The sequence below is a fragment of the Microcebus murinus genome, chromosome 19 (genome assembly GCF_040939455.1).
Source record: "Microcebus murinus isolate Inina chromosome 19, M.murinus_Inina_mat1.0, whole genome shotgun sequence".
Classification (NCBI taxonomy): Eukaryota; Metazoa; Chordata; class Mammalia; order Primates; family Cheirogaleidae; genus Microcebus; species Microcebus murinus.
Genome location: NC_134122.1, coordinates 2,850,526 through 2,871,965, shown reverse-complemented (window position 1 = coordinate 2,871,965; position 21,440 = coordinate 2,850,526). Strand labels below are relative to the sequence as shown.

The 21,440-nt window shown below is 46.6% G+C and overlaps 2 protein-coding genes across 4 annotated transcripts in view; one reads left to right on the top strand and one right to left on the bottom strand.

Moving 5' to 3' along the window:
• Window positions 1-93: 93 nt before the first annotated feature.
• On the top strand, window positions 94-17,046 carry ZSCAN32 (zinc finger and SCAN domain containing 32). 3 transcript variants are annotated; one of them, XM_012743704.2, is made up of 7 exons: window positions 117-206; window positions 2,145-2,615; window positions 5,933-6,098; window positions 8,516-8,610; window positions 8,920-9,040; window positions 9,731-10,405; window positions 13,625-17,046. In XM_012743704.2, exons 2-7 carry the CDS (start codon window positions 2,253-2,255, stop codon window positions 14,491-14,493), a joined length of 2,289 nt encoding a protein of 762 aa, XP_012599158.1. In that variant the 5' UTR covers window positions 117-206; window positions 2,145-2,252; the 3' UTR covers window positions 14,494-17,046. The 3 variants fall into 3 exon arrangements, with proteins under 3 accessions (XP_012599160.2, XP_012599158.1, XP_075851129.1); XM_075995014.1 differs by lacking the exon at window positions 117-206 and adding an exon at window positions 566-758; XM_012743706.2 differs by lacking the exon at window positions 2,145-2,615 and having other exon boundaries at window positions 94-206; window positions 13,625-17,045.
• ZNF75A (zinc finger protein 75A) overlaps window positions 4,700-21,440 on the bottom strand; it is a 60,834-nt gene continuing 44,093 nt past the window's right edge. Inside the window, exons 11-12 of the mRNA XM_075995017.1 lie at window positions 12,234-12,423; window positions 4,700-4,925 (exon numbers count right to left, since the gene is read on the bottom strand). The gene's annotated coding sequence lies outside the window, so the exon portion shown is untranslated. The remainder of the gene's footprint in view (window positions 4,926-12,233; window positions 12,424-21,440) is intronic.

Sequence of the window (21,440 nt, the reverse complement as noted above, 5' to 3'; positions counted from 1 at the left end):
GTCCCCAAAGGATTGGCTCCTGGAGGGCGTCCTCCACCGCCCATTGGCTGATGGGTCTCTCAATAGTGTCGCAGTGCACCTCGGGAGCTGTAGTCCGGTGGCTCGACCAGCGAGCGTGCGCAGTGAGCGGCCTAGCAGAAGGGCAGGCGCCGTTGACTTCCGGCCCGGTTGGTGACAGTTTTCGGAGTTGCGGGCGCTCTTGTCCGGTGAGTGCTCCGCTTCCTCGCGTTGGCCCCCTCGTCGGCCAAGGAGCCCCTTGCCACTGGGAGTCTTATCTGAGGCGCTTGGGTCAGGCCCAGGTGGACGTCTCGCTGGACAGGAGGCCTCCCTCAGGCCTGGCGCCCCGGACGCTCCGCGGTCGCCGTCCCCCGCCCCTACCGAGCGGGCCCAGGGCGGGTCCCGCCCCCTGAGCCTGAGCGCCCCAGACACTCACCCTGATGGGCGCTCCTGGACCCTGCCCATCTAGCCCCGACCTGCCCACTCCCTACTCCTCGCTCCTTGTCCACAGTGCCTAACCTAGCACTGAAGGCATAATTACTCAGTGAATACTTGCCGAGTGAAAAGTGAAATCAGCCGGCCTCCCCGTGCTCATCCCGCATTTCTTGGAGTGTTTGAGCCATCTCTAGAGTGAAAGAAAATTTGGAGAGACCAGCATTTTAATATTGAATGATGAATGGGATGCAAGGGGTCAAGAGAAGTGCAGGATCCACCTTCTGCATGAAACCAGGAGAGCACTTATTAAATTATCCTCCAACCAGGTAAGGTATAGGGCGTAAGAACATGTGCACGGCAGGGGGTACAGGTTTTAGTCCTGGCCTTGCTGCTACGGCCTTGCTGCCTTGGAGCTGTGCTGTGTGATGCTAGGCAAGATACTTAATCGCTCTCCGTTTCTCCTCTTTGGCTACTAAGGAGTGCTAACAGTAATGCCCTTGACTTCTCTGTCTCTAGCCCCTTCTGCCGCACTGAAACATAAAGAGAATCTAAGTGATGGCAGTTCAAGTTCTTGGAGAAAAGGCAACCCAAATCCATTTTTAAAAAATATAATTACAATTTTTAATTGTAAAAAACATGAAATTTACCATCTTAGCCATTTTTAAGTCTATAGCTCAGTAGTGTTGAGTCTGTTCATGTTGTTGTGCAACCTGAATCCACTTTAATACTGCCTGGTGGGAGTATATCAGCTCCTATATAAAATTTTAAATTGTCCTTTATGATTGTATCTGTTTTAATCTGTGTTTTAAGTAATTAAAACCCAACTCAAACTAATTAAAAAATAGTGCCTTACCCAAACTGGCCTTGGGGATCCAAATATGTTGTCAAGACTCTGGTGTATTGGTCTTCTCCTATAAACAGGCTCTCCCCTGTGCTGGAAGAGTGGAATAGAGAGTGGGACATAGTTGCAGAGAGCTCCAGTCTTACATCTACCGATGTAGCATTTCCCAGGAAATCCAGAGCTTTTCCCACTCCTATATGTGAATTTGGATAGGCCCAGATATGTTATATACACACTCTTGGAGTGGGGGAAGGATATTGTAAATAACAGCCCCGCTAGAATCAATGAATTAGAGAGGGACTCTTTCACAAAGAATATCCTGCTATCACAAGGGAGGAAGGGATGCTGGAAAATAAACCCATGCAAACCAGAACAGTGACTTATCCACATTCTGTGTGTGTTGGGGGGGGGGGCAGGGGTTGATGGTGGTGGTGGGGAGTGTGGTGTAATAGTAGTGAAGAGATTAATTAAGAAGCACACACTCACTAGTTCTCTCCTTAAGAGAAGGTAGCAATTGGGAAGGTGACTCTAGGCTTCTTGAGGGTAGGGCAGGACAGGAAAAAGGTGAGGGAAGAAGGGAAGGAACAGGTGGACTACATTGTGAGGAATAGTTTGGGTAATTTGTTAGACTTAGAAACTTTGTTGGGGAGAAAACTATGTTTTTTGATATTTCTAGTGTTTTGGATCCTTGGTGTGGATTTGTGGAGGAGTCAAAGGGATAAAGTCAATCGCAAGGAGCAGAGTGAGGGAATATGGGATGGGTTTATGCTGTCTTTATCCATCCTCATCAGCCTCCCTTCAAAGTTGAGTCTTTTCTTTCAACTGTGAGTCTCTGCACATCTGTGACACTCTCATGTCCCTCTGATTCCAGAAAGACACTCCTTGCAAGAGAACATGATATCCCGGTGATACAGGAGGAAAGGGAATCTGGTTCCCAGGGTAGAAGTGGCAACCAGAGTGAGCCAGTTCGTTGAAGCAAATGATGGCTGCAGAAAGGAGTCCCCAGGCACACTCATCCTCAAACAAGGACTCCACACAGGGCCAGAAATCAGCCCTTCAGGGCAACAGCCCTGACTCTGAGGCCTCCCGCCAGCGCTTCAGGCAATTCTGCTACCAGGAGGTAGCTGGCCCCCATGAAGCTTTTAGCAGACTCTGGGAACTCTGTTGTCAGTGGCTGAGGCCTAAGACACGCTCGAAAGAGCAAATCCTGGAGCTGCTGGTTTTGGAACAATTTCTGACTATCTTGCCAGAGGAGATCCAGACCTGGGTGAGGGAGCAGTGTCCAGAAAACGGTGAGGAAGCTGTGGCTCTGGTTGAGGATGTACAAAGAGCTCCTGAACAGGTGAGAAAGGGAAGTTGAAACCTTGTAGTTTAGGTTATGAAGACGTTGGATGAGGAACACAGGAATGCAATTACTGGAGAGACGCCTGGTTGAGAAACGCACAGTAGCCCTCTGCTGCCCACAGAAGGGCTTGGCGTTCTTGGGTTGTTTCTATGCCCTTTTTTTTTTGAGACAGAGTCTTGCTTTGTTGCCCAGGCTAGAGTGAGTGCCATGGCATCAGCCTAGCTCACAGCAACCTCAAACTCCTGAGCTCAAGCAATTCTACTGCCTCAGCCTCCCGAGTAGCTGGGACTACAGGCATGCACCACCATGCCTGGCTAATTTTTTCTATATAATTAGTTGGCCAATTAATTTCTTTCTATTTGTAGTAGAGACAGGATCTCGCTCTTGCTCAGGCTGGTTTCGAACTCCTGACCTTGAGCAATCCACCTGCCTTGGCCTCCCAGAGTGCTAGGATTACAAGCGCAAGCCACTGCGCCTGGCCTCTATGCCCTTAATTATATGGGAAGAATTTCTCATCTGTGGATATAACTGTTAGATATTCATATATTTAGTTAATGTCTGGAGTCCCCAATTAAAACACTCAGAAAAATGGCAAAAACACTCAGAAAAATTCTCCAAAACAAGGCCAGGGAAAGGACAACTATCCTTCACTCAGGGGGTCAAGAAAGCTAGAGATTTTGGTGAATAAAAATCTAATCTCTTGCTAGAAGGTTCTTTGAGGGCAGAGTGCTATGTATTGTACAATAAACAAAGTTGTCTTAGAGCTGGGCCTTACCATGGTTTTTGCCACCTGGATTAAGAGGTCAGTTTGAGACAGTAGTGGGGGGGGGAGCTCCCAAAATATCCTCTTGTAGTTGGGATTAAGTCTGAGATCTGATCAGTGTAACTAGCTTATATCTTCTGGGAGAAGGGAGATGTGACAGCCATAGGAAAAGGAAAAGTAAATTGGTCTTTGGCTGTGGGAGGAAGTCAACTGAAATCCAGGAAGTCTGGGGAGACCTAAGTAATGGAGGGTGTGTGTCAGAGGAACGCTCGTCAGTCTGAGTGGGTCTGCAGTCAGAGCGGGAAGGTGTCCTGAGTCTGCATGGCTGGAGTGGGAAGGACCCAGGAAGGGGAGGTGCTTTTGTTGCCCAGTGAGGAGGAGAAGTGGAGAGGGATGTAGATGAAATTTGGTAGGATTGAGGATCGCGTACTTCTGACTGACTTTAGAGAGGGGAAGAGCAGCTTGGTGGTGATGCATTAGGGAAAAGTTGAGGAAGTTAGTTGGAAATCTGTGGGATTGAGTGGAGAGGCGCAGTAGCACGCATATGAAGGTAGAGCTTGGAGAGGTGAACTAAATAGAGTGGGAATCCAATATGCTAATAGTCATCCTGGCCCCAGTTCCTCTGTATGGATGCTCTCTGCCCTTCTTATCCCTCACCATTTCAGAGCCAAACTCTTAATATAAATGAAAACAGTGCAGGAGTATAAAGGTTAAACACCCATTTGAAACCGATCATGACAATGAAAGGGAGAGTAAGAAGTGGGGGTGGGGAGTAATAATGGAAGTAGATGTAATTTCTCAGGACCCCACTTGCCTTTTAGTACCTCTCTTCATTCACTTTATGGATAAGTTCTAAGCATGGGACTTAAAGAATGAAGATGGCTGTGAAAGACAAAAGTTGATTTTAAGTGACCATGATGTGCCAGATGTCAAGGATTTTATAGTGAACGTGCCAGGCATGGCCCCTGGCCTGCTGCAGCCTATATTCCATGGGGGAACAGACAGACAATACCAAATGAAAGACAGTTTCAGATAAGTGCTGAGAAGGAAATGAGCAAGGTTAGCTGGTAGCTGTCATGGGGGGGTGACAGGTTGTGAGGCAAGGCCTCTTTGAGGTGACACTGAAGGAGGAAAAGGGACCAGTTGTACCACGAGCTGGGAGAATAGTACTCCAGGTAGAGGGCACAGTATGTGCCAAGAGCCTAAGGTGGAAGAGGACTTGGCATGGAGAAGGGAGGCCAGTGGCTGGCGCTCAGGGATCCGGGGAAGAGTGGTATAAGAACGTGAGAGAGGAAGGCGGGCGCCAAGTCATATGGCCTTTTAGGCTGTGAACAAGAGTTTGGATTTTATTCTGTGTGCAGTGGGAAGCCACTGAAGAGTGTTACCAGGAAGGGATGTGATCTGAGATTTTAAAAACATCACACTGGATTCCATGCAGAGGGAATGGAGTGGAAGGCCCCGTAGCAGAGAGGATGCAGAGCAGCCGGTTAGGAGGCTGTGACAGCAGTCCAGGCAGCTGACAGTGTCTTGGACCCGGCTGGAGGCTGTGGAAGTAAAGAGAGAAGACAAATGCACAGTATCTTTTTTTTTTTTTTGAGACAGAGTCTCGCTTTGTTGCCCAGGCTAGAGTGAGTGCCGTGGCGGCAGCCTAGCTCACAGCAACCTCAAACTCCTGGGCTCAAGCAATCCTTCTGCCTCAGCCTCCTGAGTAGCTGGGACTACAGGCATGTGCCACCATGCCCGGCTAATTTTTTCTATATATTAGTTGGCCAATTAATTTCTTTCTATTTATAGTAGAGACGGGGTCTCACTCTTGCTCAGGCTGGTTTTGAACTCCTGACCTCGAGCAATCCGCCCGCCTCGGCCTCCCAGAGTGCTAGGATTACAGGTGTGAGCCACTGCGCCCGGCCCACAGTATCTTTTTGAAGGTAGAACTGACATTGGGTTTGTGGGGAGAGGAAATAGCTTTGTGTTGAGGTCACGGGCTTTCTAAAGTAAAAGATGATGTTCTCACTTCTGTTTTTTTTTTTTTTTTTTGAGACAGAGTCTGACTTTGTTGCCCAGGCTAGAGTGAGTGCCATGGGACTACAGGCATGTACCACCATGTCCGGCTAATTTTTTTCTAGATATATTAGTTGGCCAATTAATTTCTTTCTATTTATAGTAGAGATGGGGGTCTCGCTCTTGCTCAGGCTGGTTTTGAACTCCTGACCTCTAGCAATCTGCCCGCCTCGGCCTCCCAGAGAGCTAGGATTACAGGCGTGAGCCACCGCGCCCGGCCTGATGTTCTCACTTCTAACAAATGTACCCCAGTTTTAGCAGTTCTGATGTGTCAGGTTCTACATGCTAGGTGATTTCATATAAATGTTCTTGTCCACTTCAAAGACCTAATTCTATTAATTTTTATTTTATTACAACAGCAACATAGTGACTCCTAGATACTCTTTTCTGCTTCCTTATGTTTCGCATAATTTTTAAATCCCATTGTAGGAGTTGTAAAGCCCAGCTTTGGCAGGAATTTGTAGTGATGGATCATGGGGTCTGTTCTCAGGTCTCAGGTTCTGGGAAGGACTTGAAAGTGCTCATGGAGGAGGTGGCCCCTTGGGGAGCAGCCAGAGAATCACTGAGATCCCCAGGGAAACAGGCGGTTCAGCCAGAGGAGCGGACTCTGAAGGAATTACAGAGCTCACACCAAAGTCCAGGGGAACAGTCTGAAGGTGAGCAGAAGCCTCTGTCCTCACCTGGAAACAAAGGTCTGAACTTGAGTCCACTCAAGGGTTCCAAATTAAATGCCTTTGAAATATGTCCAAACAGCAAGATTTCAAATTTCAGTTGAAGGTAATATCACTTAAAATAGGGATGAGGATTCTTTATGTGTTAGCCTAATTCTCTTTCCTTACAATTTCATTCTATTAGTTCGGAACCAGATGTTATTAAAAATGACCATGTTACCCTCACCTTCTACATAGCAGTTCTTCCTATACTTGAAGACATAAAACTGCCTTCCCCATCCAGCTTAATCTTTTCCAGAATACATTTCTCCTATCATTTTCACCTTTCTTCCAAAGCTCTATTTTTTGTTTTACTTGTCTTAATTTTTTTAGAAAACTTTTAAAAATAAAAACAGTAATTGAGGTGAAATTCAAAAAACATAAAATTAACCATTTTAAAGTGAACAATTAGGTGGCATTTGGTACATTCACAATGTTGTGCAATAACTACCTCTATCTAGTTCCAAACATTTTCATCATCACAAAGTGAAACACTGTCTCTGTTATGCAGTTGCTCCCATTTTGTCTCTAAACATCTACCTGTTCTGGACACTTCATATCAATGGAATTATGCACATTATATGACCTTTTGTGTCTGGCTTCTTTCACTTCTTTCAAGCATTTATCAGTACTTCCTTTTTGTGGCTGAGTAATATTCCACTGTGTGGATACACCAAGTCTTTATTTATTTATTTATAGACAGGGTTTTGTTCTATTGCCTGGGTTAGAGTGCAGTGGCGTCATCGTAGCTCGCTGCAACCTCAAATTCCTGGGTTCAAGTGATTCTCTCCCTCAGCCTCCCAAGTAGCTGGGACTACAGGTGCTCATAACCATGCCTGGTTAATTTTTTTTTTTTTTGAGACAGAGTCTCACTCTTGTTGCCTGGGCTATAGTGCTGTGGTTCAGCCTAGCTCACAGCAACCTCAAACTCCTGGGTTCAAGCAATCCTTCTGCCTCAGCCTCCCGAGTAGCTGGGACTACAGGCATGTACCACCATGCCCGGCTAATTTTTTCTATATATTTTTAGTTGGCCAATTAATTTTTTTCTATTTTTAGTAGAGATAGGGTCTTGCTCTTGCTCAGGCTGGTTTCGAACTCCTGACCTTGAGCAATCTTCTCACCTCAGCCTCCCAGAGTGCTAGGATTACAGGTGTGAGCCACTGGGCTAAGCCTTTTTTTTTTTTTTTTTTTTTGTAGAGATGAGGTCTTGCTATATTGCTCAGACTGGTCTTGAACCCCCAGCCTCAAGCAATCCTCCTGCCTTGGCTTCCCAAAGTGCTAGGATTATAGGCGTCAGCCACTACGCCTGGCCCAGGCTCTATATTTTTCCAAGTCTTTTTCCGTGAAGCAATTTGGCTAGATATAGTCTAGACAGCCTTGCTGTCTAGACAGGCCCATTGCTACCTTTTCTGCTTAATGGAAAGGTGCCATTACAGGTTGCAAGGTAATTTTTAAACCCAGCTCACCTTTATGTAATTCTAATCCTAGAGGAAAACATTGCCTTGATGTTAAGTTGACAAACTTGTGTTTATAATATGGAAAATTGTCTGAGAGGTTTATTTGTGTTAGTATTCTTTAAGCAAAATAAATACTCTTATCAATATTTTTCTAAACTTTGCCATTTAATGTTTATTTCCTTTTAATCATCAGGAACCCCTGTGCTCTCTGGCGTGTGATTTCTGAGGCTCGGGGCTAGTGGGCTCTGTGGGTGAAGGGAAGCAGGCCTCGCCGTGCGTGCTTTGCTTCCCACACCCACAGGCCGCTCACGGGTCTGGAGTGTTATAACCTCCCCAGGAGCCACAGACTTCTGAGTTTATGCTGAAGTTCAATTAATAAGGCATAAAAATGTATCATTAAAAGTGGGGGGTTGGGAAAGAATATATTATCTTGGTCTGAAAAATATAAAAGTTTTCAGTTACTATGGTATTTTTAAGAGTACTATGCTTATCTCTGGGTGGTGGGGCTATGGAGAGATTTTTCTCCCCTCTATTATTGTATTTAATTGTTTTGCCTCTAACATGTACATATTTCTCTAAAATGAAAAAAAATTTCAAAGCTGTTATGCCAAGAGGAATCTAGTGAAAGGAACTTCTCAACACGTAGAGGCCGTTGGATATGGCAGTGGTTCTCAAACTTGAGTGTGCCTTGGATTCATCTAGAGGGCATGTTAAAGCACAGCTTCCCAGGCCCTACCTGTAGAGCTGCTGATTCAGAGGATCTGAGGTGAGGCCCCAGAATTTGCATTTCTGACAGGTTCCCAGGTGCTGCTGATGTAGCTGGCCCAGGGAGCCCACTTTGAGAACCTCTTTTCTGTGGCTGTTATGTGGAAGTTTCCCTCTAACAGTGGCTATTTTCTTCCCCAGCTTGGCTCGCTCCTCAAGTTCCTAGGAATCTGCCCCAAAAGATGGGTCTCCAAGCCCAGGAGACAGGTACCATGGTCTGGATAGCTGGGTCCCAGGTGAGCTGTGGTTGATGCCTTCTGTTTCTTTTGAAGTTCCCACTTCACCTTAGCACTCACTCTCACACTAAAACCCCTTCTTTTCCAAAGACATAAAGATTTTATGTAGTCCATTGAGCTTCTCGGGTATTCTGGCCACTCTGACATTATCACATGGCTCTTTACCCATCCTGATCCTTCCCACGGAGGGCTGATCTCCCCCTGCCTTTGCTTTGCCCCTGATCTGATGACTGTGGTCCTGTCTCTGCCCCTACCCCAGGCTAGAGCGGTGCCATTTTAGCTGTAGCAGCAGCCCTGGTCTTGTTACAGGGACTGGCCACGTGTAAGGACAGAGCCATATCTCCCTGTCAGCAAGACTGGGTGTGCGTTGGCCCTGCACAGAGGGTGCTCCACAGGGGTGCTGCACAGGACGACAGACGTGTGTCGCTGGGTAAGGATCCACCTTCCCTCTAGGTCCAGATGGATGTGTTCAGTTGTTCAGAGATACTGAAAGAATCCAGGAGAGAGGGAGACAGAGGGAGTGGGGAGACTCTTAGGTAGAAGGAAAGGAGAAAATAAATGGAAGCCAGAGCAGGCAAGATAGACAGAGGCAGAGACTGAAACAAAGAGGCAGCATGGGAGTCAGGCCTTGTGACAGGGACGGCAGCGTGTGTGACAAGGCGAGCAAGAGCAAGGGAAAGAGTGTGAGACCAAAAGCAGCGGGACAGAGTGTGAGGACATGAAGGATAAGAGAGGGGGGAAAAGCAAGTACGAGGGCAAGACAGAGACAAGCAGGAGCCAGACAGGCAGTGGCCAGATGGGGAGAGGAATGGTGAGGGTTTGCTCACACACACAGGTAGCTGCAGTAGCTCCCGAGTTTCTGCAGTGGCAGAGGAGATTAAAAACAAAACACCCTGGCTGCTATGGTCTACTTCTATGCCCAGGCCATTCTAGGGGAACCAAGCCCTTTCCTAGAGTCTGAGGACACTTGGGGAAGGTCTATCTGCTCTCTTGCCTTTCTCAGATCATTCTGCCCCATATAGGCCAAATGCCGTGTCCTCAGAGCAGCCACCCAGATCAGAGACAGGTGCTCTGCAGCTTGCTGGGCCTTGATGTCTCCTCTCTGCTTCTCCACATGCAGGGTTTCCCATTCATAGTCCGAATGTTGGCTCTGGGCTGGATCAAAGAGAACATGCAGGGACAACAGATTTTCATGGCTGCAGGGCGAGGAAAAGGTCTGAGAGTTCCACAAGTGAGACTGGAGTGGAAGCCCAAGAGAAATCAGCAAAGGGGGAAGAAGAAATCAGGGGTGATGCAAAACAGCTGGACTCAGCAAATGAGAAAGTGACAGGTGTACACTGGGCTTCTGAAGAAACTAGGACTTTCCTTTCTATTCTCAGTGAGTCTCAGTTTTATGAAAAACTCCAGATGCACCAACACTGCGGCCAGCTGTATGGCAAAGTTGCTGAGCTCTTGTGTGAACAAGGTTTCCACCGGACTCTGGAGCAGTGTCAAACCAAGTTCAGAAGCCTCCAGGCCAGTTACCACCCAGGGAGGCAAGGCTGCAGCCCAGAGCCCTGTGCCTTCCAAGAGGAGATAGAAGCTCTGCTGGCCTCACAGGGGCCCACCAGTTCTCCCAGGAGCTTGGCAGACAGGGCTGTTGAGGCCAAAGGGCCAGGCCAGGGCCCACAGGCTCAGAAAGAGGTGGAGGATGGGGACACAGTAGAGGACTCAAACAGCTGCAAAACCAACTGCAAGCAGCCAGTCCAGGCAACTGGGAGCCCCCACAGCTACAGCCTACTCCAGAGCCACTTGGGTGAGGACCTCTCTGCATCTGTGTCCTTGTGCTGATTGCTTGTTTCTGAACCACGCCCCCACAGAGCTTTCTTCCAGCTATAAAACTGGTGCTGGTTCCTGTTCCTGGGGGTTCCTGTCCCTTACGGTGGGGGCTATCGTTGGGATAAAAGCTGTTCATTTTGCCATGTAGGTTACATACAAGGAAAAGTAGTACCTACATTTTTAGGTTGTCTGGGTCAACCTAATATTCTTTTCAGTATGAAATTTGAAAGCCAGGTATGTTTCTGTCACCAAAGTAGCAAATTGTCTGAGGAGGTGCTATATCCAGATTTTGTTAACATAAAAGAATGATGAGGCCGGGCGAGGTGGCTCACGCCTGTAATCCTAGCACTCTGGGAGGCCGAGGCGGGCGGATCGCTCCAGGTCAGGAGTTCAAAACCAGCCTGAGCAAGAGCGAGACCCCATCTCTACTAAAAATAGAAAGAAATTAATTGGCCAACTAAAAATATATAGAAAAAATTAGCCGGGCATAGTGGTGCATGCCTATAGTCCCAGCTACTCGGGAGGCTGAGGCAGAAGGATCACTTGAGCCTAGGAGTTTGAGGTTGCTGTGAGCTAGGCTGACACCACGGCACTCACTCTAGCCTGGGCAACACAGCGAGACTCTGTCTCAAAAAAAAAAAAGAATGATGATAATGTTAGCCTAGGAATGAATGTTGTATTCTCTATGGAAGGTGAGTGATGCCACGGACAGGTACCTGTGTAATTTCAAAAGCTTATCATTAGGAATCAGGTTCCACTAGAGCTGCAAATTGATCTGTGTCCAGGGTGAGTATATTCCTCAGAACATACACAAGTTACTGCCATCAGTAACCAGCATCATAACCATGTTTCAGTTGCTTATTGCTGCAAAACAAACCACTCCAAAACTTGGTGGTTTAAGAAAACTATTTCTCCTCATTCTGTGGGTTGACCGGGTGGTTCTACTTCTTGATGTTGAAGTTGGAAGATCCAGAAGGGCCTCATCACCTGGCTGGCACGTGATGGTGGCCACCAGCTAGGAGCTCAGCTAGGTCTGTCAGATGGGCACAGACTCACACCTGCTTTCCCAAGCAAGTTTTTATGTGTTAGGGAAAAAGGCCATAGTGAGATTTCTTCCCAGGAACAGCAGTAGCCAGTTGTGGCAGAGTTTAAGAAACTAGGATGTTGGCTAAGCGCGGTGGCTCACGCCTGTAATCCTAGCACTCTGGGAGGCCGAGGCGGGCAGATTGCTCGAGATCAGGAGTTCAAAACCAGCCTGAGCAAGAGCGAGACCCCGTCTCTACTATAAATAGAAAGAAATTAATTGGCCAACTAATATATATAGAAAAAATTAGCTGGGCATGGTGGCACATGCCTGTAGTCCCAGCTACTCGGGAAGCTGAGGCAGTAGGATTGCTTGAGCCCAGGAGTTTGAGGTTGCTGTGAGCTAGGCTGACACCACGGCACTCACTCTAGCCTGGACAACAAAGTGAGACCCTGTCTCAAAAAAAAACCCAAAAAGCAAACTAGGATGTAACTTCCTAGGCTGCTAAAACCCTGCACTGCAATGCATATAGTCCTCCCTGATCTGATTGTCAGATCTCATTGATCTGTTCTCTGTCCCCTGGCAAGCAGGTGTGCACTGGGGCTATGAAGAGACCAGTACACTCCTGTCCATTCTTAGTTCTCAATTTTACGGAAAACTCCAGACCCATCAGTGGAACAGCCAGATCTACAGGGCCATGGTGGAAAGACTCTGGGAGCAGGGCTTCCTTTGGACCCCAGAGCAGTGTCGCAGCAAGTTCAGAAGCCTATAGTTGAGTTACCGAAAACTGAGGCAAGGCTGCGCGCCTAAGCCTTGTATCTTTTATGAGGAAGTGGATGCTTTTTCAAGCTCCTGGGCCTCTGCACCTCCTTTGGCAAGTGATGCTGTTCCTGGCCTAGAGGGAAGTGTCATCGAGGCTGGAGAGCTGCATCGGCAGAACAGGGAGTCTGCAGAGGTTGTCAAAGACGGCACTGTGGATGGTACAGACAGGGATGACAAAGACTTCAGGAACCCTGGCCAGGAAGTCAGAAAACTTGACCTGCCAGCCCTGTTCCCTGACAGACTTGGTAAGACTCTGTTGGCTCTGACGGTCAAAGGATGGGAAAGTCCACCTAGAGGCCATTAGCCTAGCAGTCAAGAGAGAACTGTCATCACCGCTGGCTTTGTCATCATGTGTGACCTTATACAGGCCAGGAGTCTTGGTTTTCAGGGTGCTTAAGGATTATTCCCCTTGGATTTTAGAGCCTTGATTTTGTATTTGCCAACCTCTTTGTCATCTTTTACCATGGAGTTCCAATACTTTACTTCCTTAGATTGCTAGTTAGGTCTCCAGACTAGGTTCCTCCTCCTTGATCCTTCTCTAGTATGCCGGCTCCTTTAATAATCTGAACCTATCCTGGCCAGGTCCTTAGCACCTTGCTTTCCTCCTATTTAAGCTGGCCAACCCACGGTGGCCTTTTCTTGTTTTGCTGCCAGAAGTTAGGCCATTCAAGAATGGAGAGTACACCTATGAATAGATTGGTAGATGACACAGAGTTTGACCCTTTGCCTCAGTTTGTCATTGTGTCGGAACATCCATAAAGACATAGGAGAGGCAGGGCGTGGTGGCTCACGCCTGTAATCCTAGCACTCTGGGAGGCTGAGGCTGGCGGATCGCTCAAGGTCAGGAGTTTGAAACCAGCCTAAGCAAGAATGAGACCCCGTTTCTACTAAAAATAGGAAGAAATTAATTGGCCAACTAAAAATATAAAGAAAAAATTAACCGAGCATGGTGGCGCATGCCTGTAGTCCCAGCTATTCAGGAGGCTGAGGCAGGAGGATCACTTGAGCCCAGGAGTTTGAGGCTGCTGTGAGCTAGGCTGATGCCACAGCACTCTAGCCCTGACAACAGAGTGAGACTCTGTCTCAAAAAAAAAAAAAAAAAAAAGACATAGGAGAAAAGTCGGTGCAGTTTATTTAGGGTGTGATTTGCCTGTGACCACAGAATTTGGAGCTCAAAAATATTACAATTGGAAAATAAAACTTAGGCTTTTAATTAGCAGGAGACTTAATCCCAAGAAGAATTCCAATTGTGTATTTCTTCTTTGTAGTACAGTTGTAACTCTTTTTGCATTCCATTGTTTGCCTTCTCTATAGTCCATTTTATTTCTTTTTTCTTTTTTTTTTCTTCAGGTTTTGAGAGCAGGAATGGGATTAAAAAAGAAAATCTGAAATGGATTTCTACTTCAGAAGAAGTAGAAATGAACAAGGCTTTACACATAAAGTCTAGTGGAGAAGATTTTTGGCACTCTGAGCTAAAAAAAGGCTGGAAGAGTAAGCCAGTGTCAGGAAGGCAATATAGAAATTCTCCAGTGGAGAGTGAGGAAAAATCCCCATCCCAGGACAAAACGAGTCACCAGAGACTTTATACTGGAGACAAATCCTGTACACATTTCCTCTGTGGGAAAAACTGCTCTCAGAGTGTGCTATTTCCCCACAAGCCAGCCCCTGAATCGGAAAAAACTTCTCAGTGTTCTGAATGCGGAAAAACCTTTAGCCGAGGTTCTTATCTGGTTCGGCATCAGAGAATCCACACAGGCGAGAAGCCGCACAAGTGCAGTGAATGCGGGAAAGGCTTTAGTGAGCGTTCCAACCTCACTGCCCACCTACGAACTCACACAGGGGAGAGGCCCTACCAGTGTGGACAGTGTGGGAAAAGCTTCAACCAGAGCTCCAGCCTCATTGTGCACCAGAGGACCCACACAGGGGAGAAGCCTTATCAGTGCATTGTTTGTGGAAAGAGATTCAACAACAGTTCCCAATTCAGCACCCACCGGCGCATCCACACCGGGGAGAGCCCCTACAGGTGTGCAGAGTGTGGGAAAAGCTTCAACAACAGCTCCCACTTCAGTGCCCACCAGAAAACCCACACTAGGGAAAAGCCTTATAAGTGTTCTCGGTGTGAGAAAAGCTTTATTAAGAACTCTGCCCTCACCCGCCATCAGGCAGTACACATAAAAGATAACTCTCATTATAGGAAGGGAGAGGTGTGTTATAAGTAGGTAGAAAACCTGAGAAATCAACTCCTTAGGTCAGTGTGTATTCCTTAGAACTTCCTTCTGCTTGTGGAGAGATCTGGCCCATCTCTGGCTTAGTAAGTAAACTTACTGACAACTGGATCTTAAGAACCATGTCCAGGAACAGGAATTGGCATAAGGATGCTGACTTCTTCTGGCTCTGTCTGTGACTTTCAGAGTCCTGTCTTACTGTGACTTAAAGTTTGCTCTGATGGGGAGAAAGCTGTAGAATCCATAAATTCTGCCAACAAAACCAAGGTCTCCCTGTTCCAAACATTGTTTACAGCAAGCATAACATCTAGGTTAATCTTTGTAAGATGTCACTTTACTGTCACCCATACCTTAGTTCCTGATTGTCTCTTACAGTAAATGGTTTCTACACATTACTATTTCTGATAAAAATAAAGGTGTTTCTACCTCCACTTCCTTGGCCTTTGGTTATAATTTTCTTGAATAGAAACTTTACTTTTTTTTTTTTTTTGAGATGGAGTCTTCCTCTGTTGCCCTGGGTAGAGTATAGTGGCATCATCATAGCTCACTGCAAACTCCTGGGCTCAAGTGATCCTCCTGTCTTAGCCTCCTGAGTAGCTGGTACTACAGGTGTGTGCCACAATACCTGTCTTATTTTTCTATTTTTAGTAGAGACAGGGTCTTGGTCTTGCTCTTGCTCAGGTTGGTCTCGAACTCCTGAGCTCAAGTGATGCTCCTACCTCACCCTCCCGAGGTGCTAGGATTACAGGTGTGAAGCACTGCACACGGCTCAGTAGAAACTTTATCTAGGGGTCCTCAAACTTTTTAAACAAGGGGCCAGCTCACTCTCCCTCGGACTGTTGGAGGGCCATTGGAGAGTGCGGTACACATTCCACATATGCGCACTGTGGGCCCGGGATGAGTGGGCTGCTAAGCAGGACAGGCAGCGGCGGCAAAAACACCCGGCAGGCCGGATAAATGTCCTCGGCGGTCCGTAGTTTGAGGACTCCTGCTTTATACTTATGTAGAAGCCTGCAGGGTCCTCAAGATGATCTAAGTGTAGAGTGTTTCAGGGCAGTAGGACATGCAGAGACAGAATAAGGGGCAGGAAATGGGGAGAGGAGGAAAAGAATTAAGTTGGGAAGGGTTTGAGCCATTATGAGAAGGAATATCATAGGAATAAGGAAAAAACAGGTACTATAGGAGGATCTGACTGCAAAGACAATAGTAGGTTACAGGATGGATGGGTGTGAGGAACACTAAGAACCAAACCTAAAACTTAATGATCCAGAACAAGTCACAGATATTTAAGCTTTTATGAAATTGCCATAGATTAAAAGTGGTGAAAGGTGGGTACATTGTCTACAGTTGTTGGCTTGTATATGCAAAGTTATAGGACCTTGCCTAAGCTATGGTGGTAAGCAAGCATCATGGCTCTGCTTGACCCTTTTTGAAGAATTAAACATGAGCAAAGGAGAATGTACATTCTACCTCAAAGCCAGAAAAAATTAAAATTGAAGGATAAAGAGAAGCAAAGGTAGAACAATATACTTAAGTGTTTCCTCAGGTTGAGCCTGGCCTGGGCCACTATGTTTCCCTGCCACTGTCCTTCAACATGGCCCTAAGGGGAAGCTATGCAGGGCAGTTCCTAGAGTCATAAAGTTAATAGCCCCTGCTCAACACAGAAAAAGCCATCTTGGAAGGGCCTGGGCAAAGGCAAAGAGATCAGCTGGAATGAGACCTGTTAGGGACAGCATGACTTTATTGGTGATTCGTGTGGGAAAGAAGGAGACAGCCCAGGAGTGGATCAGTTACTGAAGGGCTTTGGGTATCAGCTCAGAGAAGTTAGTTAGATAAATGAGGAGAGCCAGTGAAAGTAATTAGAAGAGATAAGGAAGTGGAGATAGTTTATGATGCCTTATTAGTAGGCTCCTCCCATTCCTGGGCCTACTGTGATCAGGGAAATTGAGATGGAACTGTTGTACTCTTTGCACATTTAGGTTGCCTTCACCCTCCAAGCTACATTATTCTCTAGTCTGATGGGCAGAAAAAGAAACACCACACGTACTACAATCCCTAACCCTTGCCTGTCAACCATTCCAGATGATCTGGAGTAGACCCGTAAGAACTGGAGAATACATTAATTTATTCAGGAAATATTTGCTTACCTATAATATACCAGATATTGGGGCCAAATACAACACAGTAGACAAAGTAGATACTGCATCTTCCAGAACCAGCCTCATTGGCCCTCCCTCATAGGTACTAGCAGCAGGCAGGCAACACTGCCTAGCCAACGCCCCCACAAGATATGAGTCCCAGCTCTGTACAGCCTCTTTTCCAAGCTTCCCAGTCTGGTAAACCGAACCTTTCCCTGTGTTCCCCCAACCCCACATGACAGTATGTTTCCCATACTGTCTCTGTGGCTGTAGTGTTCCCTTTCACTTTTTTTTTTTTTTTTTTTTTTTGAGACAGAGTCTCACTTTTGTTGCCCAGGCTAGAGTGAGTGCCGTGGCGTCAGCCTAGCTCACAGCAACCTCAAACTCCTGGGCTCAAGCGATCCTCCTGCCTCAGCCTCCCAAGTAGCTGGGACTACAGGCATGCGCCACCATGCCCGGCTAATTTTTTGTATATATATTTTTAGTTGGTCAATTAATTTCTTTCTATTTTTAGTAGAGACGGGGTCTCGCTCAGGATGGTTTCGAACTCCCAACCTCGAGCAATCCGCCCGCTTCGGCCTCCCAGAGTGCTAGGATTACAGGCGTGAGCCACCGCACCCGGCCCCTTTCACTTTTTTATTGTTGTTGTTCTACCACACCCATCTTACAAATTCATTGTATTAAATTCTCTCTTTGAAATGCCTAGAATGGTTTCTGTTTTCCTGACTGGACTTCATTATTACATGCTATGCTAAGAATTTTAGATTTTATCCTAAGTGTAATGGGAAGCTCCTGGATGATTAAGCAGGGAGTGACATTATTCTCTTAATCTGACTGCTGTGTGGAGAATCGATTAGAGCTGAAAGAGGAAGCAAGGAGACCAAGTAAGACTCTCTTAACTGTGATGGCTAGAAACTCAGTTGTCAAGTGACAGCAGTGTATACAGAAAAAAGTGGATGGAGTTTGTACATTTTGGAAGTATAATCAACATGTTGTGGTGATAGACTAGTTATGGAGGTGAGGCAGAGGGGATATCAAGGATGAACAGGTTTCTTTGGTTTGAAGAAGGTGCCAAGAGGTGGAAGGAGATGCCATTTACCGAGATGGCGATGGCAGGTAAGGCAGCAGATATGGTAAGCAATTCACAGGTTCGGTCTTGGATATGTGGAGTTTGAGATATGTATGAGAAGTTCAAATGGTGAGGTAAAGTAAGCCAAAGGATTTATACATCTGTGGCTCAAATGAGAGATCTAGAGATAGAAATAGGAAAATCATCTGTATAATGGTATTTAAAGCTGTGAGAGTGAGGAAATGGCAGTGTGGCTCAAGCGTGGCCCATGGACAACTTGTGTGAGTATAACCTTGGGTATTGGTTGCATAAAACCTGGGCTGCCCCCATACACACACAATCTCAGAAGAAGATAGATCCCAATGATTTGAATTTGTAACAAGCTCCCGAAATAACTTTTATTCTCATTTAATTTTTAGAAGCCTTGGCTAAGTGAGAGAATCTAGAATTATGGAATGACGAATCATCCATTCATCCACACCCTCCCTTGCCCTCTCTTCTTGCCTTCTTAGCCTGTGCTAGATAACCTGGGCTCCGGACCATTCCTGCTGCATTTTCATTCTTTCTGAATTGCCAAGCCACTTGACATGTCCAAATGGGATCTTCTGTCCCTCTGGTAGTATCTTCTGGTTCAGGCTCACCCTGTCCAGGCTGACATAGCTTCCATTAGCCTGTTCAGAAAACTTGCTTATCAGTCTAAACTAAAATCTGGTTCTCTTCCTTGGGTGCCAGTAGGTCGCCATGAATGCTCAAGTGTTTTAGAAGTAATGAAGAAACCATAGGTGATGGCTGCCTAGGTCTGGCCAAGTCTGACTAAGACAGACAAAAAGTCCCTCTGTAGAGCCCTGCTTTAATCCCAGGTTAAGGCCAACCCCCTCAACTGTCCTTGTCACCAGAGTTGTTTGAAATACCCAACAGAAAGTAACCCCATGAAATTAGGACACCCTATCCCAAATGACCCTTAAATAGGAGAAGTCCTCTCCTGTGAGAGTGTGGTTGCTGTCACCACATGAGACCTGGGGTGGAGGACTGCTGTCTGCCCTTCTCTGGTCACTCTGCCTACCTTAAGGAACTCATAAGTAATAAAAACTCTTCACATTGTGTTTTGTTTTTGAGACAGAGTCTCACTCTGTTGCCCGGGTGAGTGCTGTGGCATCAGCCTAGCTCACAGCAACCTCAAACTCCTGGGCTCAAGCAATCCTCCTGCCTCAGCCTCCCCAGTAGCTGGGGCTACAGGCATGCGCCACCATGCCCAGCGAATTTTATATATATACACATATATATATATATATATATATTATATTTTAGTTGTCCAGCTAATTTCTTTTTTTTTTAATTTCTGTTTTTTGGTTTTTTTTTTTAGACAGAGTCTCACTCTTGTTGCCCGGGCTAGAGTGCCATGGTGTCAGCCTAGCTCACAGCAACCTCAAACTCCTGGGCTCAAGCGATCCTCCTGCCTCAGTCTCTCAAGTAGCTGGGACTACAGGCATGTGCCACCATGCCCGGCTAATTTTTTCTATATATTTTTAGTTGGCCAATTAATTTCTTTCTATTTTTAGTAGAGATGGGGTCTCACTCTTGCTCGGGCTAGTCTTGAACTCCTGAGCTCAAACGATCTGCCCGCCTCGGCCTTCCAGAGTGCTAAGATTACAGGCTTGGGCCACCGCACCTGGCTGTGGTTGTGTTATTGAAGCCATGCTGGTGATCTGACCTCCAATAGTGAGACTACTATGGAGGAATCCATGCAGGTGGACCCCCTACTGGTGCTTGTCTGTCTGGGTTTCTGGTGACTGTTGATGACAGAAGCTACCTGCTAAGTTAACAGGGAAACTTGAAGAGTTTTGTTCAAAACACTAAGACATGACTCTTCTAAGAGCTATCATGGAATGAGCCTTTCTGAAGGGATAACCAGAGGAAATGACAATGCACAGATAAAGAACTGAGCTGCCCCAACCTGGCAGGTGCACCATCATTTTACCTGCTTACCGCTCCCAATTCTGTTCATGACACCACTGTTAGGTCATATCTGTGATGTCACAGGCACTGACAAACTCTCATCCTTGGACTCTTTCTTCTTCTCCCCTTTTTAGCCTGAGACTCTGTGGCTCACCATTTTGAAGTCATTGGTTTCTCTCCCCCTGGTCTGAATGGTCCTGCATATGAGTTGTAGCTCTTCTCTTGGGAAAGTCCCTGAGGATGGGGCCTCACTGGCTCCAACAGGAGCTTGGCAACTCCCCCATAATCTCAGGGTTGCTACTCTTGGAGCACACACACTATCACATGGAAAAAAAAAACCCATCGCCCTACAGATCACCATATGGGCCCAGAGAGAAGAGGTATGGGAATAGAGACTCCTAGAAAGCCAGAGATAGAAACTTGAATGAGGAGTAGGTATGTGCAGCTGGACAGAGTAGGATTATAAGAGGAGTCAGGGTCCCAGCACCACAGCTGGCAGGGGCACAGAGCATATCAGAATCCTATTTGCTCAGGGCAGTGCAGGGAGGTCTATGGCTGTCCCCACCTGAGCCCTTGTGGCACTCTTATACCTGATAACACAGCTCCTAGCCCCCCACGGGTCCCGCTTTGGCCCTCTCTTGATCAGAAATCCAGTTGTATTCATCTGTTTTGAGAAGAGGTGTGACTCAGACACTGAAGACTTAACTCAAGTACCCATACCTTGCTGGGCACTGCAATTCCTCCATAACAGAGCAGGTGTTTCACGAACCAGAAGATTTTCATTCAAAGAGCTGGCTCATGTGAATATAACCTGCAGAAGAGAAAGGCTATGTTCTACAGGGGACAAATATCTCTCCTCCTTCTTTCTTGGGAAGCAGAGAACTACTGAAAACTTGGTGCTCAGTAAAGGCATCCAACCTTGCTCTCCTCACACCCTCTTCCTGCAAAGGGGAAAGAAAGTCTGTTCCCTTAAGAAAGCCGAAACAGACACTAACTAGGAATATAAACAAGTGTTTAAGCAGCAGCAGCAGCCACAAAATCAAGTTTCTCCACCTTGTTCAGCTGCCTGTACCCTAACCTAGACCTCCCCACAACCAGATCTCCATTTTCTATTTACATATTCCCCTTCTCACCAATTACCTTGGCCTCCCGGGTTCTCACTCCAAATCCTGCACCAAAGTCATTGCCTTCTCACTGCCTGCTAGATGACATTCCCTCACCCAGGTATGCATCTCCCTATACAGAATAGTCAGGAATTGTTTCAGCTGCAGGGTCTTCTCCTTGAGTGCAGCTTGGGCTGCAGCCATCAACAGCAGAGCTCCCAGAGCTGGCCAAAGGCCTTGTAAGGCCCAAACACTTGTTTGATAATTAGAAGACAGAAGGGCTGGCGGGAGATTTCCAAATTGCCAACCCCTCTGAGAGATTAGCCATCAGCTGTCTGAAAGAATGTGAGGAGTGAAGAGGAATTCAACTCCAACTGAGGCTGATCTGTGGCTCAAAATTCAGTTCCTACAACTCTGAAGAGTCACCTCTGGCTAGGAGTCTCTGATAACAACGCCACTCTGGTAAGAGCAAGAGGTCAATGTGAGAGTTCATTTCTATTTCACTTTCCTAGATCTAGGAAAGAAGGTATATATTTCTCATCCCACTCAAATTAACCTGGTAGAGGAGACACAAAGTTAACTAATGGAAATAGTACAGACTTTGTCCATCAGGTAAATCTGGGTTGAGTCCCAGCTCAACTCCATACTAACTGATTTGGGGCAAATTATTCAACT

Coding starts and splice junctions, on each gene's coding strand:
- ZSCAN32 (XM_012743704.2), top strand. CDS start 2,253: ATGATGGCTGCAGAAAGGAGTCCCCAGGCACACTCATCCTCAAACAAG. Junction 2,616..5,932: donor TACAAAGAGCTCCTGAACAG/GTGAGAAAGGGA, acceptor GTCTGTTCTCAG/GTCTCAGGTTCTGGGAAGGA. Junction 6,099..8,515: donor TCCAGGGGAACAGTCTGAAG/GTGAGCAGAAGC, acceptor TTTCTTCCCCAG/CTTGGCTCGCTCCTCAAGTT.